This window comes from Neomonachus schauinslandi, chromosome 14 (genome assembly GCF_002201575.2).
Source record: "Neomonachus schauinslandi chromosome 14, ASM220157v2, whole genome shotgun sequence".
In the NCBI taxonomy this organism is placed as follows: Eukaryota; Metazoa; Chordata; class Mammalia; order Carnivora; family Phocidae; genus Neomonachus; species Neomonachus schauinslandi.
The window spans coordinates 2,538,513-2,561,922 of NC_058416.1; the positions used below are offsets into that span (position 1 = coordinate 2,538,513).

General features: G+C 41.7%; 1 protein-coding gene across 1 annotated transcript in view; it reads right to left on the minus strand.

Annotated features, from left to right (window-relative positions):
- Nucleotides 1-23,410, minus strand: part of ZNF236 (zinc finger protein 236) — a 120,628-nt gene that overhangs the window by 35,919 nt on the left and 61,299 nt on the right. Inside the window, exons 13-20 of the mRNA XM_044921239.1 lie at nt 21,730-22,002; nt 20,284-20,487; nt 8,598-8,739; nt 7,716-7,976; nt 4,793-5,043; nt 3,687-3,788; nt 3,052-3,203; nt 1,600-1,703 (exon numbers count right to left, since the gene is read on the minus strand). Of these exons, the coding sequence (XP_044777174.1) occupies nt 1,600-1,703; nt 3,052-3,203; nt 3,687-3,788; nt 4,793-5,043; nt 7,716-7,976; nt 8,598-8,739; nt 20,284-20,487; nt 21,730-22,002 (1,489 nt within the window). The remainder of the gene's footprint in view (nt 1-1,599; nt 1,704-3,051; nt 3,204-3,686; nt 3,789-4,792; nt 5,044-7,715; nt 7,977-8,597; nt 8,740-20,283; nt 20,488-21,729; nt 22,003-23,410) is intronic.

The following is a 23,410-nucleotide window of genomic DNA, read 5'->3' on the forward strand; positions in this document are numbered from 1 at the left end:
ACCCTTTTCCATTTCCCTGTCTGAAGCTGCAGCAGGACGTTAGTCACATTCCAAACCACCGTCTCTGGGACGAGGTATCTGCACAGAGCAGCTAACAGTCCGCTAACGGCCATGCCGAACTGAAGACCCACAAACTGGAAACACATTTCGAAATCGCACTCCATGATACAAGCTGGGTTCAGTGAGGGTACCCATTAAAAAGAGAAAAGCAAGCCAACGGCACTCATCGACTGATCTGAGAAAGATAATGCTGCAAACGAAGCTGGAATTGGTTCTGGTCTACACAGCAGCAGGAGAAAATCATCTCTTTGCAGAACTGAGTGCATCAAACTGAACGTTGGAGGTTTGCTGAGAAAGGTCCTCTCGGGTCACATCTATGAACTGAAAGCAACCAGCACCACCAGGACGACACCACCAGAGCTGTGGAGTCACAGGCACCCTCAGAGGACAGTCTGAAGCAAGACTGTCCCCACCTGGCCCCGGCCGGGCTCCCACCCAGGACCAGCTCCGTCCACGGAGACGGGGCCCTTCTCTGCCTCCGACACGCTGCTTCCTTTCTCCCCATGGATGACCCCTGCCCGCTCTGCCGACCACGCAGCTGTTCTCCCAAAGTGTCCAAGGACAACCTGGATGACAGAAGCCAACCGTGAGGACGCGCTCGCCCTGGGAGAGCCGCCTCGCCGGGAGTGCGCACGGCCTGCGGGTGCTCCGTCGCAGTGCAGGGGCCACGCAGGGCGGCGAGGGGACAGCCCAGCTGCCAGGGGCAGGGTCCACAGAAAGAGCTCCTCTGGAGCCGTGTGCCCAGGAAGCACATCTCAGGGAGCTTTGCTATTCTCTGCTTTTGTCATAATAATGAGGCAAAGGTAAAAAATATAATGAAATTATAGGCTGCCGGTTCCATGTTTCTTAATGTCTTGGGGGAGGATCCCTGACCTCCTTGCGAGTCCTATGAAAGTGACACACCAGCTCCAATAATAAAACTATTAAAATATTATGAAGCCAAGACTATCTCAATAAAGACAATACGCATCTTGCTTCTTATATGACGCACAAAGTCGTATCCAGTTTTGTAAAACTACATGCATCTTACTCGCTGTGAACGTGCACGCCCTAGTGCGAGCGGGGCAAGAGTCTATCCTCGTCCACGCGTCCAGGGCACTGCAGGCACGCTGAGGGCGCACAGTAGTGCCACCGAATGGACAGGTGCACGGGGATGAACAGGTGGACTTGAAAACTGTCTCTGCAGTCATGGTGCACCTTGGTTGTTATGCATCAAGCCTACAAAGAACCTTCAGCAACAGGCACACAGGAAATTTCAGTTATTTCTGAAAACATGGTAACAGGACGCCACGACAAAGCAGGTTAAACCTACAGGCTGCGGCCTCCCACTTGGTCCTGTCACTAACTAGCTGCAGAAATCTTAGCAGGTGAACCTCTTTTGTCTCAGATCCTTTCATCATAACAAAATGCGGATAAGAGCAGACCCATTCACAGCGTTTCTGAGAGAGGCAGATCGCAGAGGCCCGGCAGGGGGAAGCACACACTGGGCACAGCGGTCCGGCCAGCAACGCCGCGGCGTCGAGCTGTGCGGACGGCTACCTGTAGGAGCGCCGGCTCTGGTCCTCCCTGTCCTCCAGGAATTGGGGACGCTGAGTCTGCAGCTCCAGTTCCTCTTGGGACGACTCTTGGATCAAACGCGTTGTCTAAAATTTAGAAGTATAAAGCAGACTACCTGAGTATCTATAAATAAATGCAAAACAACGAACAACTAAGGATAAGAAATTTATAAATGCAGATTCAAAGGAGAAACTCCACGTAGCTCATTGTAAGCATTTGGCTAGATTAATAATAAAAATCATTCATACCAATTTTATTAAATACTTATTTACTTTCTATTAATTTGCTTTAATACAAAATTTAGCCAACCATGAAACTGATCTGTCCATATTATTATGCATCTTAGTAAGAGATCACTGATCCACTCTCATCTTACTGAGAACGAACATACTCCTACTACCTCGCTTGCCACAGAACCACAGGGAGAGGAAGCATGTCCCCCGCCGGGAGCAACAGCATGCCCATGGGGAGCAGCCCGTCAGCACCATCCCTTCCTGACACAGGTGTAGCAAGCCTGCAACCCCAGGAACCGAGCACACCTGCTCGGGCATTTCCAACTCCTGCAGAAAACCATGACGCTCATTGGACAGAGGTAAGCTGACCTTCAGGACATGCAGAACGGGCCCAGGACTGAGCCGTGGACAGCCCACCCATGCACAGCAACTTGCTGACCTGACTTCCCTGAGCAAAGCAGAGGGCCCCCCATCCTGTCCAAGTGCATCGGGCGTGCGGCTGTACTCAGAGGGCTCTGGAGTAAGGGGCAAGCCACCACGGAATGGCGTGCTTCCCACTGCCCAGACTCTACCCAGACTCAGCATCGGAATTATGTGGTTTCTACACTGTGAAAAAGTGCTCTGAAATTTTCACTGGAGGGCCCAGGCCTACCACCTGGAGAAGCTACCGACAGTGGCCCTGTCCTTTCTCAACAGTGGCTTGTAAAGAAAGAAAACAACTGATGGGCCAATCACTTCCATCACTAGTGAAAACTCTCCCCAAACGGGAAAATCAAAACCAAAACCAAAACCTAAATGTCTCCAACTAGACTGAGTAGAAATTTTAAATGATGTGTTTAAATATTTATTTTTAGTATGTCAGCATTCCTTCTATTTTCCTTCTAAGGTGCAAGATTCCACCAATAAAAACAGTTAGGTCACTAAAGCCACATAATACCCTTCACATGTGATTACAAAGCACTTTACTGACTTTTAACCCAAAGGTAAACTCCCTATCACGAGACTGAAGTCTCTTAAGTAAAATATAAACGTTTGACGGGAAAAGCCGTGTACGTGGGCATCTCAGCCTCACAGGTGATGTAGTCATGTGGTCACAAGAAGCGAGCATGCCCTCCTAGATAAGCTGAACGTGCATAAGTACAGCACAGAGGAAAACAGAATGTGCCCGCCACCCACACGCGCCCCTTCTGTGGACACTCACGACGTTCATCGCGTCAGAGCTGGGGACCTGCAGCAGGTTCTGCTGGTGGAAGCTGGTGGAGAGGGCCTGAGACTCCAGCGTGCTGGAGTCTTGTAGCTGCTGGACAGGGGCAAACGTGGGCTGTTGGCTGTACGTATCCGTCACGGTAAAGCCTGAAACAAATCAGAAAATACGAGCTCGACAAAAAATACTACAGTCACACCAAAAAAAGGCCAAAAACGTTGGCTTCACAAATAAAGATTTCTACCTTCTGAATTAGACTCAGGGTTAGCTTTTGCCAGCAGGCTCTGAGAACGCCCGCACACGGGCAGGAGGCTGCACCCAGCACCGCCCCTGCCAGGCAGGCTCACAGACAAGCCGCCCACGCACGGCTGCCCCACCGTCCAACTTCGACTCAGTCACCGTTTCTGGGCACAAACTACGTGCAGAATGGTCATCAAAGGTGCGTTCCAGACAACCTGAGCAGACCACCCGCATGCACGCATGCGCGCACACACACGCAATCCATGCGGAACGTTACCGGGTTGGAAATCATAAATTTCAGAAGGGCCTTAAAACAAACACCTCAGGCCGCTGTAGAATCCTCCTGACCCGGGTAGAGCCCCTGAAACGCACGCGCAGGACCCACCACTGACCTTGTGACAAGCCACCCGGTTCGAAGGACGGCTGCGGAGGCGCCTGCTCTTCAAACTGGTCCATGTGCCCCTGGAGAGCGGGTGGTGGAGCCACGAACCTGTCTGAGATAAAAACACAGACAGGCGGGGAATTCACACATTTCGAAGATGCGCACATGCACCGATCTGTCCAAAAGGATACGCACATGAGGTTTCAAAAATTAGCCTCCTTACTTTGAAAAGACAGTAGGACGGCAAATTTTATATATACATATAATTGTATTTACATATTAACTTATTTACTAAATATTATATATAAATTATATATTCATAAATATATACCCACTTATATGTTTGTATGTGTGATACATTATTTGTATATATTTATATAAATATAGTTTTATATGTATATTATATATATACTTCACATATGGGGTATAGTTGGGGCATTATCTTTGAACTTCCAGAATATCACTTCACAGTTTACCCTAAAACTCAGCCAGTCTTCTAATAGGGAAGTACCCGGAGGACAATGACACTCAAGGACTATTTAACACCTTTTTGGATGTGCATTGTTCCAGGCAACACAGAGGATAAAAAGCACAAAATCCTGCTCATCGACTAAATACACCTGGGGCTTCTGTACTGTCAGACCCTAAGCTGGCCGGCAAACAGTCTGTTAGCAGGCCTGCCCGGGACAAGCAGCCCGTTCCAGACACGCATCAACCACGTCCCCAAGCTCACTGTCTACAGCTGAGCTGACACCTGGTAGCAAGACTCCATCGATGAGGACAGCAATGGCTGGATCGCTGCAGAGGCCAAGGACAACGGCTCACAGACTTGCGCTGGTGTGTGTGTCAGACTCTCGCTGCGCAGTAACAGGATACTAGTGATCAGACAGATGGGAGTCTTACTGAAAACGAAAGCTACTCTCAACTCAGGATGTGTTGAAGGTCCTATGTCTGTAATTCTCTATCACAGCAAACTCTCTCTCAGGTGTACACACACAGCACAAATTGGGACTGAAAAAGTCAGAGATGAGAGACACCCATACAGACCGGAGTGAGCATACACGGCTGCAAAAGTATGCGGATTGTTCTAAGAGTTAGAACTTGGGAAATATTTGCCTTCATCTGCTTCCAGAGGCTGATGCGTCAACTGCTGACCCAGTCCCGCGTCCTCCGTGCGCACGACCTGCTGAGGCTCCAGGTCCAGCATGGCCTCGGGGTTCGCAGTGCCCGCTGCTGCCGCCTGCAGCTGCTCGCTCTCAATCTCCACCTGCATGTGCGTCGAGACGTGCATGCTCTGCTGGTCCACGGCGCTGTCGTCCAGCGAGGCAGCTTGCTGATGCTGCTGGAGCTGCTGGGCAAGCTCGTATCTTCAAAACATCAACGACAATCCGCACAGTTAGGTGCTGTCAAAACCTACCCCCATGAAGAACTGCTGTGCGAGCCGCCAATCATTAGATAACATTTAAGAAAATTATTTCATTTTGAAGCCATGGTGGCAATCCAGTTGAAATGAAATGCTATTAATAATTCTAAAGGAAAATCACGTTCCCTTGACTTTAAGTGATTTCACAGATGATAGGGACATGAAAGCAGCAAAGAGAGGATGAAGGACAACACACGCCAGAATACTTAAAATGTAAAAAGAAAATTAAAAAGATAACATATGTTCCAAGGTAAAACTGTCCCAGTTCAAAATTAAAATTAAAACTCATTCTGCAATAAGTTAAAAAGAACTGAACAAAACAAGATAGGGCCTTTACGGACCGATCTCAGTACTATAAACAAATGTGGTGCAGAGCCCGGGGGCAGAGTCCCATGACCTGCTGTCCCTCGCAGTCCGGGGCACAGACACCTTATTTGAGCAACGATCTATTGTGTGACAGAACACAGACTAGGAGGCATACACGTGGCTGCTCCTATTTTCTGCAAAACCATGCTCATGTTAATATTGCTGTTACATATAGTAAATACATGAAGTACATTTCCATCCAGGTCAACAATTTATCTTTCAAAGAGAAAACTGAACAGTGAATTCAGTGAATGAATCACAGAACTTAAAAAAAGCAGCTCAATCCCGATGAATTGGCTGCACCGTACTGGAGACATGGCCGGTCTGTCCTCCTCTCCAAGACACCAGGGTCAAACACAAACACACTCCACCATTTGCCTGATTCCAGAATCTTACGAATCTGCCTACCTAGAACTCCATTCTAGTTCCAAACAAAACCTTTCTTCTTCATTTTCTAATATCAAAAATAGTCACCTCTCAACGACTTTCACTGAGGAAGGGGGAAGATGTCATAGAAATAGGCAAGTATGAAAACGTACACGGTGACACCTTCACTCTGACTCAGCAGTGCCAGGACGTTCACCCCGGGCCCCTCCACAACCCCCCACAGGGGAGCAAGTGTGCCTTGCGTGGTAACTTTTTTTCTGTACTTTTACTACTTTCTATACTATTCTATACTTTTACCTTTTATACTTATTTTTAATGTAAGTGTATATGGTATTTTAGGGATTCCCAGCACTTCAAACGAAGGGATGAAACACGGGAGCTCCTCGCTGCCTGCAGGTGGGATCAAGAGTCCATACAATCCGTGGAAGGAGATCATCAGCTCTGCAGCATGACAGACCCACCAGTTTACACTGTCACCTCATGCCACACATCTCCTACAGTAACCATGCCAGGTGTCCCCCAGCAAAAGGCATGACAATCAGCAGCCAGGCAACACTCCACCTAATAGAGGAGACCCAGCCAAAACCAGCTGACCCACTTCCCAGAAACTCTACCCCTGGCTGTCACATCCACCAACGAGGCCCACAGCGTGGACTCTCACACCACCACAGCGAGTGCACGGACTTAAAAAGGCCTGAATCCCTGACAGAAAAAGTCTTCTTCGCGTGCCACCGGGCCAGGTCCTGTCCAAGCTCTACCCTCCTAGCACGTACTGCTCTCAGGCACGTGGGATAGTGACCAGGGGGCACAGGACCCTGAACATCTAGGAACCATGAATTCCCCAGTTCAAATGCATGTGAAGCCCATCATTTCCTCCATAAAATGAAGGAAAGTATAAACTGGATATAAAATTGGCAAGAGTCCCCCACACTGACACCACCACCATCATATTCCAGCAGTTAAACTTCTCAGCTAAGTAATCAACTGTGCCAAAATCAAAGAAGACAATTCTTCTTTGCCCTAAGTGCTTAGGCATCCGTGTGCTTGGGCATCGGAGGGATAAAACCAAACACCTATTTCTCACAGTTAGCTTATTCCACCATTTGGGGTTTGGTTTTGTTGGTAGCATCAGGCAGAGATATCTGGGTTAAAGTATTGCCTGAAAATAAATGTTCCGGGGCAGAAGGTTTAATATTCTTTGGTGGTGGACCTAGTGACGCTTACTTTCAAAGTCTCCCGGGATGTGGTCGCCTTATCCAGGCTTTTCATTACAACAGACTACTGTGGCTTCCCAGAAACACAGGTGAATGAGCTCCAGATACAGCCAGAAATGCATTCCTGCAAGGGCTTCCTGGCTCACCTCCATTTAGAGATGAGACAGCCCTCTAATCAAATAAAAACGTAAGTCAGTTTTAATGATGGATTTATGTGATAACTAAAACATACATTCTGTTTAAGTCAACAACACAGAATCATGACTGTTCAGATACACTGATGATATGCCTAGACATCACAGGGTTGGTTGACTAAGATTTTCCTTCTTGCAATCTTCACAACCTGATTTTGCAATCTTCAGTCCCTATCAGCCATAGTTTATTTAGCATTTCAGCTACCACTGCCTGTTTTAAGAGAGCTTACAAAGCATTTAGCCCAATGTAGACTACTTCAATATTATGTTAAAAATAAAAGCATTAACATTTTAGTCTGTGGCTCTTAACAACGACATAAAAGTTTCTTCAGCCCATACACCTCAAGCTAGACACAATACTATAGGAATCAAAGACAATAATTTCTTAAAAACACTCTCCACCACTATCTGAGAATTACAGATTACTAAAAAGTGACCATCAGAATTGTACCTACCTATGGGTTTTCATGTGCTTTTTGCAATTTAGTGAGGTCTTAAATGTTTTCTGGCAATAGGGACACATATAGGGACGAAGGTCATTATGGATACCCATATGTCGCCGTAAGCTCCCACCAGTAGTGAAAGCTCCGTTACATATCAGACACTTGAAAGATTTTAGTCCAGTGTGCGTTCGGACGTGTGCTTTGAGCACTCCTGCAGAAACAAAGCCTCTTCCACACTGAGAACATTTAAAAGGCTTTTCACCTGTATGTGATCTAAAAAGAATAAAAATTTTCATGAATAAGCTTCTTACAACTTTATAATGCTTTATCTCTAGAGTGCACTTGTACATTCTTTCACTTGAGCACCACTTTTTAAAGCTAAGCAGTGAGAAACCCGAGACGCAGAGAGCTCGAGTGACTTGCCTGAAGCCACACAGCTGGTGCCCCGCGGAGACAACGCTGCGTCAGCAGGCTGCCCCTACGTTCTAAATGCTTTCATGACATGTCACCGTCTCTTGGGACCGAGTTTCTGCTTTCTTTTCACTGCTGCTAGCAGAAGCATTAATCTAAACGCTGATGAACACACCTGAAAAACTGCTCAAGTACGTAACTGTAATGCGACAGACCAAGTACTTGTTTGACACGTCCTAGAAATTGCAAATGCTGAAATGTAAGAGGAATGCAAATAAAGCTCAGTGACAATTTCTGGGCAAAATATTTTAGTTGAGACACTAAAGAATGAAGGTATCAGTCACCAATAAATATTTTGGGGTCAAGTGCGACATTTTAAATACCCAAAGCTAACACTACCCTCCTCACTACTCCTCCACGTCACCAGCTCACTACACCACTGCATTTCCTCTACGTTTTCCATTTCCGAATCTGTTACCTTACCTGATGTGTTGTTTAAGGTGGCAAGATTTTTTATACGCACGATGACAGTAAAAACACTTGTACGGTCTATCTGCTTCGTTTACAAAATTATTATTAAAGTAACTTTGAAAAAACTGGTTTCTTGGAATGGGCTGGATAAGACCTACAAACCAAAAGAAAATCAGGAATAATTCACTGTTAATGCTACTAAAAAAGTTAAATGTTAAAAAGCAACTGCTTTTCCCAGAAGATGAAAATTTCGAGGAGTTAAAGTATAGATTCCAGTGCTGCCGCTAAATGCTATCTTAATCGTGTTAGAAAAAGGCCCGTTGGGGACACTTACAAAGTTCCTCTAAGACAGATACTTTCCAACACAGGGACTATCTGTACATCGCAGCTACTTCCTTTGGGTCTAGAGCCAATTTTTAATGGATTTCTACATTTGTTGGCATGGAATCTAAATAAACTATATCCAAAATGTAGGTTAATCAGGACACTAAATCCCTTATTTATTCAGTATAAAGACTGCACCCTAAGTACTTTAATAAACTCAAAACACAAATGATTCTAACACGATCTTCCGTTCTAAAAGCAAGTCAGCATTTTCAGAGAAATTTTATTGAAGGGTTATCTGTCAATAGCACAACTGCTAACTTAAGTATTTCAGGTTTGACATACTTTCAATAAAGGAGGAATCCCCTTAGGTTGACTATGTAATAATATGTCTTGATCAAGCTCCTGAGTTAAATATGCAGTTCAGGACAAACATACACCTGAGCCTTGTGAATCACTTCGCATTCACCTGGAACCTGAAGAGAGAGACCCCCACTGTCCAGGCCCCTGGCTATTCCTCCTTCTCCCAGGACAGCACAGCTGTCCGCCAGGATCCGGGCCCAGCCCCCAACCTCCCTGCTCACTTCACTGCACCAGGATTCTCGGCAGGCCCCTCTCAGGACGCTGCAGTCCCAGCTTCCCCTGACATCCAGACTCCAGCTCGATTCTCTGCCCCAAGGCCTACCTCCCTCTCCCACCTCTCCTTGTACATGACAAACACCCCTCTTCCCAGTCAGACGGGGCCAGGTATTTCAGGATTTCTGACAAGTCCCTTCCCTGTCTCGTTGAGTCATTGGCCAGTCCTGGGGATCTGACTTCTCCAATGCCTCGTAAACCTGTTTCCCCATTTCTATTCCGCTGCCATGAATCTCAAATAATGGAGAAAGAATAACAAAGCCGGAGAGAACTCAGTAGCTCAGCTAAGCCACATCACTCACTCCTCCATCAGACTTAAGTCCTGACGCTTGCATCAGACCATTTAGTTTTCAAAGAGAACTCAGAACCCTCCCTTGTGATCTGTGTTCAATCCACCCAGCACAAACCCTAAAGCTGCCAAGACTTTTCCCATTTCACAAGTGTTTTGGACCAGTGAGCCGTATCAGGGCCATGAAGAGACATTCTCTCTCTAGCAGCTCCAACGCCGTTCTGTGCTCCCCGGCTTTTTCCTAGCGACTCTGCTCCCGCTCAAAACAAACAGCTTGAGTCGCCTTTCCCAGGACCCACATACTGAATCTGATGGAGACACCACGATGAAGCGAGCCTCCAAATCACTGTTCTGCTCAACTTTCTCCCGTCTCGACAGAGCGAACACATGCCTTCAATGGCTTCCTGTCAAGTTCTCAATTACCACGACTGCTCAGCGTGGCATTCCAACACCAGCTCGCTCACCATCTCCACCCACCCGCCCACCCTTCATCCCGCCCCTCTAGACCCCTATGCTCTCGCTCTTTTCTGAGCAAACCCAGCACTTGTCACTGTTCCTTCTCCCAACTCTTTTCCACACTCCACCGGCTGTAGCTTGAGCAGGGGACCTGTCCCAGGGACACAGCTTTGGGCCCATGACACCTGCCAAGGAGGACAGAATACGACCCAATAAATTAGGTGAAGAGAACGGAACGCTCATGTGAATATTCTCCAAAAGGGCAACCAAGAAGAGGGACGTTGCAGGTCACGACTCAGCTTAGGAAGCTGTGACGCTCAAATGCTCACACAGAAGTCTCTGGGGGAAAACGCAACAGCAACTCTCAGGCACAATTATTTGGGATTTTATGCAAATAGGCTCAATAACTATTAGCATAAAAGTACCACTTAATTCAAATGATAAACTCCAAATAAATAGTATCTAATAATCCATTTTCTTGTTCCTTGTTGAACTTAATAGAATGGTTTCTTTTTCTTTTTTAAAGATGTATTTATTTATTTGAGAGAGAGAGAACGCTAGAGAGCGGGAGGGGCAGAGGGAGAGAGAGGATTTCAAGCAGACTCCACAGAGCGTGGAGCCTGACTCGGGGCTCGATCCCAGGACCCTGACATCGTGACCTGAGCTGAAACCAAGGGTCGGATGCTCAACCGAGTCACCCAGGTGCCCCTGGAATGAATGATTTCTAAGAAAAACATCAATAAAAAAATTTTAAAGTTCACCCCACAACTAAAATAAACTGCACAAATATACAAATTTGATAAATTAATTTTATGTACTTTATTAGATAATATATAAAGAAGCAATGAGAAAGAAAAATACAGAAAGTGAAATAATTTTAAGCAACTAGTTATACAAATTACATACATTTCTGGAGGTAAGTAAAATAAACGGAATTCACAGTCATTTTGAAAAAGTAAAAGTCCTCCAGTGGTTGTCTTCTCTCTCTTTTACTGGGGGAGGAAGCAAGACACTTCACAAACAAGAAAACAAACTATTGCTTTTGCCATTTTATCTACCAAAAAAGAATAAGCCTCACAAGGAGGGGTGCGGAGAAGCTGTCCGAAGCTCAGCACCGAGTCAGACCTGCAATCAGTTATGAAGGCAGAGCCGTAGGTGAGCGCCCTCCTAGAGCCCTGCACTGTGGACACAAGGCTCAGGAGCCTGCAGGCCTGCGCGGTTTCAGCACCAGCAGTCGCCTGCGCCCCACCTCACGCCGTTAGACGACCCCGCGCTGCCGGCCCACGACACCCGCCCGGCCTTCGCTGAGCGGCCGGTCGCCAGAATCTGGCCAACGGCCTTCACACGGGCCGTCTCCAGCGGGCCTCCCAGCTCCCAGCCCTTCGGAGGCCCACGCTGTGACACGCCGACTCTACACAGGGCCCCCCTCCAGCCACCTACCCAAGCACCCAACGCTTTCTCCTGTGGCTTCTGGAACCTACGTTCTCCATCACAAACCACTTCACAGAATGTCTAGTTCCTCCCTTCTTTTCCGTAACCGTGAGTCTACGGTCAACAGTGAGTCCCTTGAAGCTGGTACTCTCACTTCTAGTGACAGCTTCTGCTCTGAGTTGAGGAGCCCTGGCCTTGCGCCCGGGCCTGGCTCGGGCCTCCCAATCTGCCATCACTTCCTTCCCAATCCTGCCTGTAGCTCCATGAGCCGGGCCCCCGTTTCCAACTCTCGGGCAGCCTACAAGCGCTCTGGCCCCTTCTCAAATAATTAGGAAGCTCATAAAAAGAAAAACGAAAGAACCTGCACTCAGAGATAATCATAATTACCAGTTGTGTGTATTCTAACAAAAGAGTTTGTTATTATACAAACACAAGTGGGATCAAGCATACACACTGTTCTGGTTATACTTCATAAGTATATATTGACTGTCTTTCCAAGTCAGTACATGGGACATCATCCTCATCATCCTTCTGATGTCTGCAAGGAATTCCACTGGACCAACGTATCCAGTTCACGTCATAGAGTTTTGATGAATATTTCTAGTGCTTCTAACTGTACAGTGACACAATGTTGCAATTGTAAACAATCTAGTCTACACAACTGTTTACCTTAGTGATTTCCCCCTAGCCAAGGAATTACAAGCTCTAGGATGGTGTCCACGCCTATGTATTTAGAAACAGATCCCTAAATGATTCAGAGCCCTTTACAAGTGGGTGGGGGGGGCAGGGGTCCCCTACTTTGAGCTATTAAGGCAGTAAAATAACAGACCTCATTTTTCAGATGCTTTTTCACTTCTAGTAATTTAACAAAGTTCTGTTACACAGTTAGGCTAATTACAAGGTCTCAATCTTTGAAGGAAAAAAATGAAGGGTGAACTAAACATACATAAATGTCCTAAGGTCTTAGTGATAATATGTCATTTCTACTAGATCATCAGTCCATATATGTATACATACATTATTTTAAGGAAACTACTAATCTCAAAGAAAGGCATGAATAAATTCTACTTGATGAATTTTGTGTCTCAAAAACAAACTGGAAATGTCCTTAAAACTTCCTAAAATTCCAGGGCACCTGGGAGGCTCAGTAGGTTAATTCTAACTCCTGGTTTTGACTCAGGTCAATGATTTCAGGGTCCTAAGATCAAGCCCCGCATCGGGCTCTACACTCAGCATGGAATCTGCTTGAGATTCTCTCTGTCTCCCACTCTGCCCCTCCCCTCTTCCTCTCTAAATAAATAAATACATACATACATAAAATATTTTTAAAAACACTTTCTAAATTCCTTCCATGATAACAGAGGAGAAAGCTTTATCTTGTTAGTGTTTGGGGAAAATATATTTAAGTCTTAGAAGAGCTTTCTCATATTGTAAATAGTAAGAAAATGCAAATACAACAAAAAAACAAAATGATGACAAACATAACACACATTATGTATCAAACATAACATATAAAATAAATTTAATATATAAGATTAGACAGGTGTTAAAAAAAAAAAAAAAAAGCAAGATAGGGGCGCCTGAGTGGCTCAGTCATTAAGTGTCTGCCTTCGGCTCAGGTCATGATCCCGGGGTCCTGGGGTCGAGCCCCGCATCAGGCTCCCTGCTGGGCGGGAAGCTCTCTCCCTCTCCCACTCCCCCTGCTTGTGTTCCTTCACTTGCTGTGTCTCTCTCTCATCAAATAAATAAAAAATAAATAAATAAAATCTTTAAAAAAAAAAGCAAGATAAATGCTCTAATATCAATATAATTAAAACATGAATATAAACTTGGAAGATCAATCATTACAGCCCTGAGGTTTAAAATAATAGATAACCAAAGCCTGGCTCACTTTCAGATTAAAGTATTTCAAATATCTATGCTACACAAAATGAAAAAACAGTGATACACACACACACACACGCAGAGTTAGTGATATATAGGGAAAAACAGTAATTTCTAAAGATACATATATATTTCTAATGCTATATATATATATCAATCTGTGATTTGAAAATCGAGAAGCAACTACAGATCAGAATCTCTTCCTTATGTCTCGTTAACCCCAGTTTTACTGAGAAATAATTGGCGCACATCACTGTGGAAGTTTAAGGCGTACAGCAGGATGGTCTGATTTATGTCTACAGACATGGTTACCACAGTAGACTCAGCTAACACCCATCTTCTCGTAAAGATACAATTAAAGGAAAAGAAAGAAGAAAAATAGAAAACATTCTCCTTGTGATGGGAACGTCTCAGGATTTAGTCTCTTCAGAACTTTTCCTGTGCATCAATCACACAGCTGAGTCACCATGGCGCACATCCCATCCCTAGCGCTCATTTATCTTACAACTGGAAGTTTGTACCTCTTGACCCCCTCCCTCCAATTCCCCCTCCGCCTCCCCTATGGCAACCACAGATCTGACCTATTGTTCTATGAGTTTCTTTCTGTTTTTCTTCTTTCTAGATTGCACATAGAAGTGAGATCATACAGTATGTTATGATCTTCCTGCCTGACTTGTTGCACTTAGCAAAATGCCTTCCAGGTCCATCCATGTTGCTGCAAATGGTAGGACTGCCTCATTTTTTACGGACGAATAATATTCCAAAATTTCTTTAGCCGTTCATTCACCGATAGACAGGTTGTTTTCATCTCTTGGCTACTGTAAATAATTCTGCTGTGAACATAGGGGTGTGGTTATCTTTCTGAGTTAGCGTTTTCCTTTCCTTTGGATATATTCCCACAAGTGGAATTGCTGGATCACATGGTAGTTCTATTTTTAATTTTTTGAGGATCCTCTATACTGTTTTCCATTGCAGTTATGCCTATTAACAACCCCACCAACAGTGCACGTCAACATCCGTCATCTCTTGTCTTTTTGATAATGGCCATTCCAATGGCTAGGAGATGACGTTCTAATTTGCATTCCCTACTGGCCAGAGATGTTGAGCATCTTCTCATGTACCTGTCGGCCTACTGACGGTCTTCTTTGGAGAAAAGTCTATTCAGGTAGTTTACCCACTCTTTAATTTTTTTTTAATTTATTTATTGGTTTGGTTTTTTTTTTTCTTTTTTGCCATTGAGTTGTATGAGTTCTTTATATATTTTGGATATTAACACTTTATCAGATACATTGACTGCAAATTTTTTTTCCATTCCATAGGCTGTCTTTCCACATTATTGATGGTTTCTGTTGCTGTGCGCAAACTTTTTAGTTTTAGTCCCACTGATTTTTTTATTTTGTTGCCTGAGCTTTAGATGTCATATCCAAAACATCATTAACAAGACCCATGTCAAGGAGCTTTGTTCCTATGTTTTCTTCTAGAACTTTTATGGTTTTAAGTCTTACATTTAAGTCTTTAATCCATTTTGAGTTAATTTTTGTAAGTGGTGTAAGATAAGGGTCTAGTTTCATTCTTCTACGTGTGAATAATCAGTACCATTTGCTGAAGAGACTGTCTTTTCTCCATTGAGTGTTCCTGGCTCCCTTGTCAAATACTAGTTAACCATAATATGCTTGAGTTTATGTCCGGGCTCTCAATTTTATTCCATTGTTCTCTTTGATGCCAGTAATACACTGTATCTGTGATGACAGCTTTACAGTACAGCTCGAACTCAGGAAGCATGGTGTCTCCTGCTTTGTTCTTTCTCATGATTTCCATGGCTGTTCAGGTTCTTTATGGTTCCATAACAATTTTAGGAGTGCTTTTTCTACTTCTGTAAAAAACACCATTGGAATCTTGATAGGTTTGCACTGAATCCATACGTGGCTTTGACAGTATTGACATTTTAACATCGTTAATTCTTCCAGTCCATGAACATGGGATACTTTTCCATTGATTTGTGTCTTCTTCAACTTCTTTCATCAGTGTCTTTTAGTTTTCAGGTACAGATTTTTTACCTCCTTGGTTAAATTTATTCCTAAGTATTTTACTGTTTTTGATGCTAATGCTCTAGTTAGGACTTCCAGCACCATGTTGAACAGGAGTGGTGAGAATGGGTACCCTTGTCTTGTTTTGATCTTAGAGGAAAAGCCTTTACCTTTCCACCATCGAGTATATTGTTAGCGGTAGTCTTACCATATGCGGCATTTATTATGTTGAGATATGTTTCTTCTTTGCCTAATTTGTTCACATTTTTTATCATGAATGCATGTCGAATTTTGTCAGATGCTTTCTCTGCATCTATTAGGATCACATGAATTTTTTCTTTCATTCTGTTAATGTAACATACCACATTGATTGATTTGCATATGTTGAACCATCCTTACATCCCTGTGATAAATCCCACCTAATCATGGTGAATGATTCTTTTAATGTGCTGCTGAATTTGGTTTAGCAGTATTTTATAAAGAATTTCTGCATTTATGTTCATCAGCGATATTGGCCTGTAGTTTTCTTTTCTAGTAGTGTCCTTTTCTGGGTTTGGTATGATGATAATGCTGGTCTTATAAAATGAGTTTGGGAATGTTCCTTCCTCCTTGAATTTTTTGGAAGAGTTTGAGAAAGGTTGATGTTAATTCTTCTTTAATGTTTGGTAAAATTCACTAGTGAATGCATCTGGTCCTGGGCTTTTCTATGTTGGGAGATTTTTGACTATTACGATTTTGCTAAAACTTTTTTTGTGGCCTAACATATGATCTAATCTAGAAAATGTCTAATGTGTGCTTGAGAATAATATGTATTCTGCTGCTGTTAGTTAGAATGTTCTGTATATGGCTCTTGGGTCCATTTGGTTTATAAGTGTTATTCAAATCTGCTGTTTCCTTATTGATTCTCCATCTGAATGATCTGTTCATTGTTGAGAGTGGAGTATTAGAGTCCTCAATGATTACTGTTTTACTGTTTATTTCTCCTTTTAGCTGTTAGTTTCTGCTCTATATATTTAGGTACTCCCATGTTGGGTGCACAAATATTTACAATTGTTATATCTTCCTGATGTATTGACCCCTTTATCATTATATAACAACCTCCTTTGTCTTTTTTTTCATCATTTCTACTTTAAAGTCTATTTTGTCTAAAAAAATTAAAAATAGAAAGGAAGGGAGGGAGGAAGGAAAGAAGGAAGGAAGGAAGGAAGGAAGTCTATTTTATCTGATGCAAGTATAACTACCTCTGCCTTTTCTGGTTACTATCTGCTTGAAATGTCTTTTTCTATCCCTTCACTCTCAGACTATGTGTATCTTTTCAAAGCTAACATGAGCCTCTTGTAGGCAGCATAACACTGGGTCTTGTTTTGCTATCCACTCAGAAATTCTATGTCCTTTAATTTGAGGATTTAATCCATTTACATTTAAAGTAATTATTGATAAGTAAGAACTTCCTAATGCCATTTTGTTAATTGTTTTCTGGATCCAATGTTCCTTGTTTCTTATTCTGCTGTCTTTTTTGCGCTTTGATGCCTTTTGGTATCAGTATGTTTTAATTTCTTTATCATGCTCTTTTGTGCAATTACTATAGGATTTTCCCTTATGGTCACCATGAGGCTTACATAGACTACCTTAAACTTGTAACACCCTATTTTAAACAGATAATAACTTCAATAGAATTCATAAATTTTACACTTCTCCTCCCTCTCACATTTTAGGTTATTGCTGTTACAATTTATATGTTTTTTTTATACTATGTAACAACAGATTATTGTAGTTATGGTTATTTTTCCTAACTTCTCTTTTTTTAAACTTTTAAACAAGAGTTGTAAGTAAAGTGCACCACTATTACCATATTGCAGAATCTAACTATGATTGCATATTTACCATTACCAATGAGATTTATGCTACTTTTTAATGTTTTATGATGTTAATTATTGTTCTTTTACTTCCACTCAAAGAAATCCCTTTAGCATTTCTTGTAAGAAGATCTGGTGGTAATGCACTCTCTCAGCTTTTTATGATGGGAATAATGAACTCCCTCTGAATATTATGATCACTTTGACTCCAATACCTCCCCAGTCTGCACATAACTGTATTTAAAATTTAGCTCTTGAATTAGAAGAAAAAACATTTAGAGTATAAGACAGCAGTGAAATACAGTCCCTAACATGCAATAAATTTCACAATATTCAAGTTCAGTAAAAATTACTGGTGCTTGTACAATGACTACTTGAAATTCATATTGTGCTCTTCCACACTTCTGTGCCTGGGCATGCAATGGCAATGGGTATGCAGAGGAAGTGAATTTTACTGAACACAACTCTGGTCTAGAAGTCAGAAGATCCAGATTCTAGTTCTACCATGAGTACAAACTAGTTGCATAACCTAAAAGCAACATTGTAACTCTTTCTAGAGCCTAGTTTTTACATCTGTACAAACGAGGAATACAGAGAGGTTTTGGAATGACTATTTTTAAGCTCCTATACAGCTCTAAAAGTTTTTATGACTATATGGTACTATACCACCAACAGTGCTTCCTTAATATGCAGACTAAATGACTTGGTACAGTCGTTTTAATGCATTCTAATACTTTCCTAAGTGACAGTCTTAGTCTAAATGACATATTGTGTTTTAGGTAACTAGGCTGAACTAGGCCAGCTCATCTCCCAATGAAGTCAAATATTTTTAACTAATCTATGCTAAAAACCCTGTCATGTTTTTATCAAAATCTGTCCCCCAAAGGTTATTAAAGTCACGCTTTTCTACAGAACCCCAAGGAGCTCAGAGTCTGAAAGAGACAGACACAAATATCAATAATAATGAAGTTAAGCATGAAAATATTTACAATATTTTACATTTTACAATTTGAAGCCACCCTATGAATCATTTCCCTCATGTATCTCATTCAGCCCAGACCAAAGAAGAGTTCTGCTCCCACTAATTCGGCCCAAGTTTTGATTCTCAGGCATCTGTGAAATCAACAAGTAAAACGTACCCCATTTTAACCCTGGAAAATGTCTGGAGTATTAGGACTGTAGTTGAACTCAACTAAGGGCTTACAAACTTCAAGTCAAGAAACCCACAGGTGTTTAATTTGATTAATGGCAAACGGAAAAAACTGGTAATTTGAAGGTAACTCTCAGGCATGAAGGATAATTCTAGGGCCACTAAATAAATGTTGAATTTGTCCTGACTTTCAGAGATTTTTCTGCATTTCAGGTATAGCACAAACCACTAAGAACCTACAGATTATAGTAAAGATTAAATACACATTAAGAAAAACCATCTGTTGCTTTGCTTTATGAGCTACCAGAAAGCGGACAAGTTCATCAAAGTATTCTAACCTCCCATGGGAGCGTTGATCAGTTTCTTGGCTTTGAACAACTAATACCGCTAAGAATCATAGTTCCTTGGAAGCCTAGTAGATCTTAGACATAAAATCATCAGAGAATGATACTTTGGGGAGGATGACCTTCTACTTGCTGTCTGTTTTGGAGTTTTCCACTTCTTCTATAGTCAATTATGATAAGTACATTATTCTAGAAAAGGTCCATTTCATCTAAATTTTCAAATGTGTTAGCTATTTGAACTATAGCTAACACATTTAGCTGTATTCTATTATGCTTTCACTGAACTATAATCAAAGATTGTGTCCTGCACAATGTCTACTTTGGAAAATTTAAAGTTCTTCTATATCCTAGGATTTGATCAACTTTCTGTCTCATGTATATTTAAAAGAGTATGTACTATAGAGTAAAAGATTCTATAAAGCTATAAAATAACCCTTTTTATATCTGTACTTCAAATTCTCTTTTAGTTTCACTGTTTAGTTAAATTGATTGAATTGAGGATCTTTCACTATACTTTACAATTTGAATATTTCTCTTTTCTTCTAATTGTTCTTGGTTTATATATTTTATGCAATGCTCCTAAATAAAGATTCATGATTGTTGATCATCTTATTAGCAGATTATAATTTATATTAACCTAAAATATCTCCCTTTATACCATTTAACCTTAACTTATTCAGTTATACTTTAATGTTAATTTTGTTCATAGACTGGATTATCTTGCCTAAGACATAATGAAATACAGGAACTGCACAAAAATAAAAGTTTTAGCACAGAATTTAATGAAGTTTCTTTAATTTTGTTTGGCACTTACAAAAACATTTTTCTGAAGATCCTCATAAGCAGTATTTTCTTTTAACAAAATCGTACTTTACCTTGATTATAACACTGAGCCTAAAAAAAAACCTTAAAAGCTGGCAATTTTTCTTTTCGGTCCAAAGATTAAAGCAGCCATACAATAATCTGTTACATACTACATAGAGATCTTAATATAAAAATAACAAAAGGCACTGTGTATTTCACATAAAGAACACTTTGATAGTTCTGTTGAGGCAGAAATTTTTCTTCAATGAGAACTTACATACTAATACCTTCACTTGTATACATCATTTTTTCCTTAACCAAGAACACAATTTGAGCAGTAGTTTAGACAGAACTAGGATTTTCATTTTGATTGTGGAACATTCTAGGCCATAAAGCAAAAATGCCAAACAAAAACTTCATTAACACCATGCTTAAAACTATGTAGACCGTAATATTTATATAATCCTTGCATGGTACAAAGGGGAAGAGAATCTTACCTACGTCAGTTATGAGAATCGGCTCTTGCAAAGGAATATCGGGGACTGGAACGTTGGCCTTGCCGACTCGAACCTTTGCAGGTTTACGCTGGTGCCTCATCTTTCTTAACTCCGTGTGTTTAAAGTGAGAAGCAATGTGAGTCTTCCTATGGCCTGAGGTTCGAAACTTTTTGTCACAGTGAGGACAAGCAAAAGGTCTGACCCCTAATAAAAATAAAAAGACACTGTAGAATTATTTCAAGAAAATACATCTCAACAACTAACGCCAACATAAAATTCCAGTACTTTAATACTGATTTGAATATTCATCATTTCATGCTTATAATTTCAGGGATATTATGAATTCGACTTCTTTTCCCTTGTTGGCATACAGTGCATATTTAGATGCAATAAGAGCATTTTAAGTAAAAAAGAACATTTGTTAACTTTGCAGTGTAAAATATTTAAACATTCAGTCCTTAAGAATACTAGAGTGTGTGAGACTGCTCTCTCTCTCAAACCATCGTCTGCAAACTGGAATAACAGCGCCTGCCTCCAGGCTGGTTGCCGGGAGCGAACGCACTCAGGTCGAAATAGCACTTAGCAGCTCTGAGCATTTAGCAAACAAGCAGTGAACAGTAGTTGTTATTAGTTGTAAGTAATGCTGCTGCTGCTGATGATAACGACAGTGATAATTTCCTCTTAACAATTTTCCACTATCAATTCGCTTTCCTGAAGGAAATTTCCTTCACTTACAGTTTCATTGGTAAATGAAACTGGAGAGTCCTAAGAAGGGCATATAACAAATCTGACTCATTTTAGTGTTTTCAAACCCTCATCTACATGGTCAGCTCGGCCCAGGAACCCCAGGTTCGTAGGGGAAGTTACTGCTAAACGGGTACGGGGTTTCTTCCAGGAGGGAGGGGCGATAAAAATGTTGAAAATAGATAGTTGGTTGGGTTGCACAATTTCTGAATAAAGTGAATTCTGAATTCACTTGAAGAGTAAATTTTATGATCTGTGAATTATATCTCAATAAAACTATTACAAAATTACTGCCTCAATACGAACATTTTCATGCCTTGATACTGATTACAAAATATCCGAAAGGTAGAGTAGGTGTTCGGTTTTCCCTCGCTGCCCAAGCCTCAGCACAAATGCCCCACCTGAGGCGTCTCTTGCACAGAAAGGCCCGCCTCCTCTACCTCCAAGCGTGGCTGCCCTCGAGCACCTGCTCTTGGCTCTTCCCCAAGTGGGACTGCTTACTGCCTCCCTCATTAAGCCATCAGCTCCCTGAGAATCAAAGTCCCATTGGCTCTCTCTCTACCAGCATACACACACCCGGAGCCTCGCCTCTAGACGATAATCACAAGTACTTAAGAAAAGAATGAAACATGAGCCCTCGAAGCGTTCCGCTACTGTCCGCAGACCATGCGACCCCGTGTCCCCAGAGGACCCCCGTGGCACCTGTGTGCAAGCGGATGTGTACTTTGAGGCTCCCCGAGGTGGAGAAGCTCTTCATGCAGTATTGGCACTTGAAGGCCTTAATGCCCGAGTGTGTTTTGATGTGAGCGGTCAGGGTGCTCTTCACAGCAAAGGCCCGGAAACACTGCGGACACTTGAAGGGCTTCTCGTGGGTGTGAATGCGGATGTGGCGCACCAGGTCACTAGGCTTCCGGAACTCCTTCGTGCAGTAGGGACACACATGCCACCGGACGCCATTCTCCTCGCGGATTGAACCTGCAGCCAAATGAAAAACACCAACAGCCCAGCTATGACACCAAATATGAAGGCACTTGAATGTCTTTCTAGGGCTAGATTAAAACTATATACCATACCTATAAAAAGCTATATACGTTTTGCCACAGCAGAAGATAGATGATCAATTATGAAAAAAGTTGACATTTCCATGATCACTGAAATTATTGAAGACTGTGATTTAATCTTGCAGAAAATCTGGACAGTCCCATGAGAACACAGATCATAGTCTGTGAGAGGTAAGAGCGCTAAGTGGACAGGTAATATAAAGCAACAGTTGGGAGGCGCAAACTCAGTCCACTGTAAATGTGAATAAAAGCAATGTGAGCAAATGACTCCAAAATTAACTCAAAGAATACTAAGAGAAGGAAAGAAGTTGAATAAGCATTGTTTGAATCTATCTGATGTCATGAATAAAATGTAATACACGTGCAAATAATTAGATGGTGAATTTTCATGCTGTAAAAAGGCACTCAAATAGTTACGACAAAGAAATAGTACATATGACATATACTAGTTCATGATCAAATATAAAAGACTCTTTTGTAACTTTAAATATTATTATTCAACTTTCAATCAGGTTTAAAACTATTCCTATCAGAAGAAAAATCACAAGCCGAATTTATGGAAATATAATAAATGATTTCTAAATTACAAAAATTTTAAAAACAAAATTCAGCAGGATCACTTTTTATCTTTCATAATTTTTTATTAGATTTACTCATCTGTAGTTAAATAGACACCTACAATGAGGTAAAGAACCCAGTTGAAATTACACAGATTTTGGCCAAGTTAATGAAATTCATCAGAAAATATTAACTGTTTATTTAACTGTGTCTGTACAGACATAGCTTTATTGGGGGAAAATCTTTTATTTGCTTCTCTATTATTAGTAAGTGCAAGGAATTTTCCTTATGTTAAGTGAATCTATAAGGAAAGAAAATACTTTCCTGAATACAATGCTCTTTTCAAGACTAATTAACATAGGAAATGAGGTTAGGTAAAAGGATAAAAAAGAGCATTTTTTGAAAATAGTCACACAATGGAAACCAGGACAAACCACAGGGAAAAAAAAGTAGGAAATAAGGGAAGTGGCTTTAAAAAGGAGAGAGAGACGTTTATTTTATGGTGATATTGTTCATATTACAGAAGTCTGAAATTTAAGACCGTTTAATACCAACAGATAAAAATTAAGTCATAAAAGTGTAATAATTATCTAATGGTCTTATGACAAATCAGAAAAGCAAGGTATAAAAAGGTGGGGGAATTATAGTACCTATTAGCTAAACTTGGGAAATCCCCACCCCATCAGGTTTTTTTCCGGGCAAAAATGAAAACTTTATCTTTAATTACCCACGATGACATAACGTAAAACTGTCACCAGGCTCTA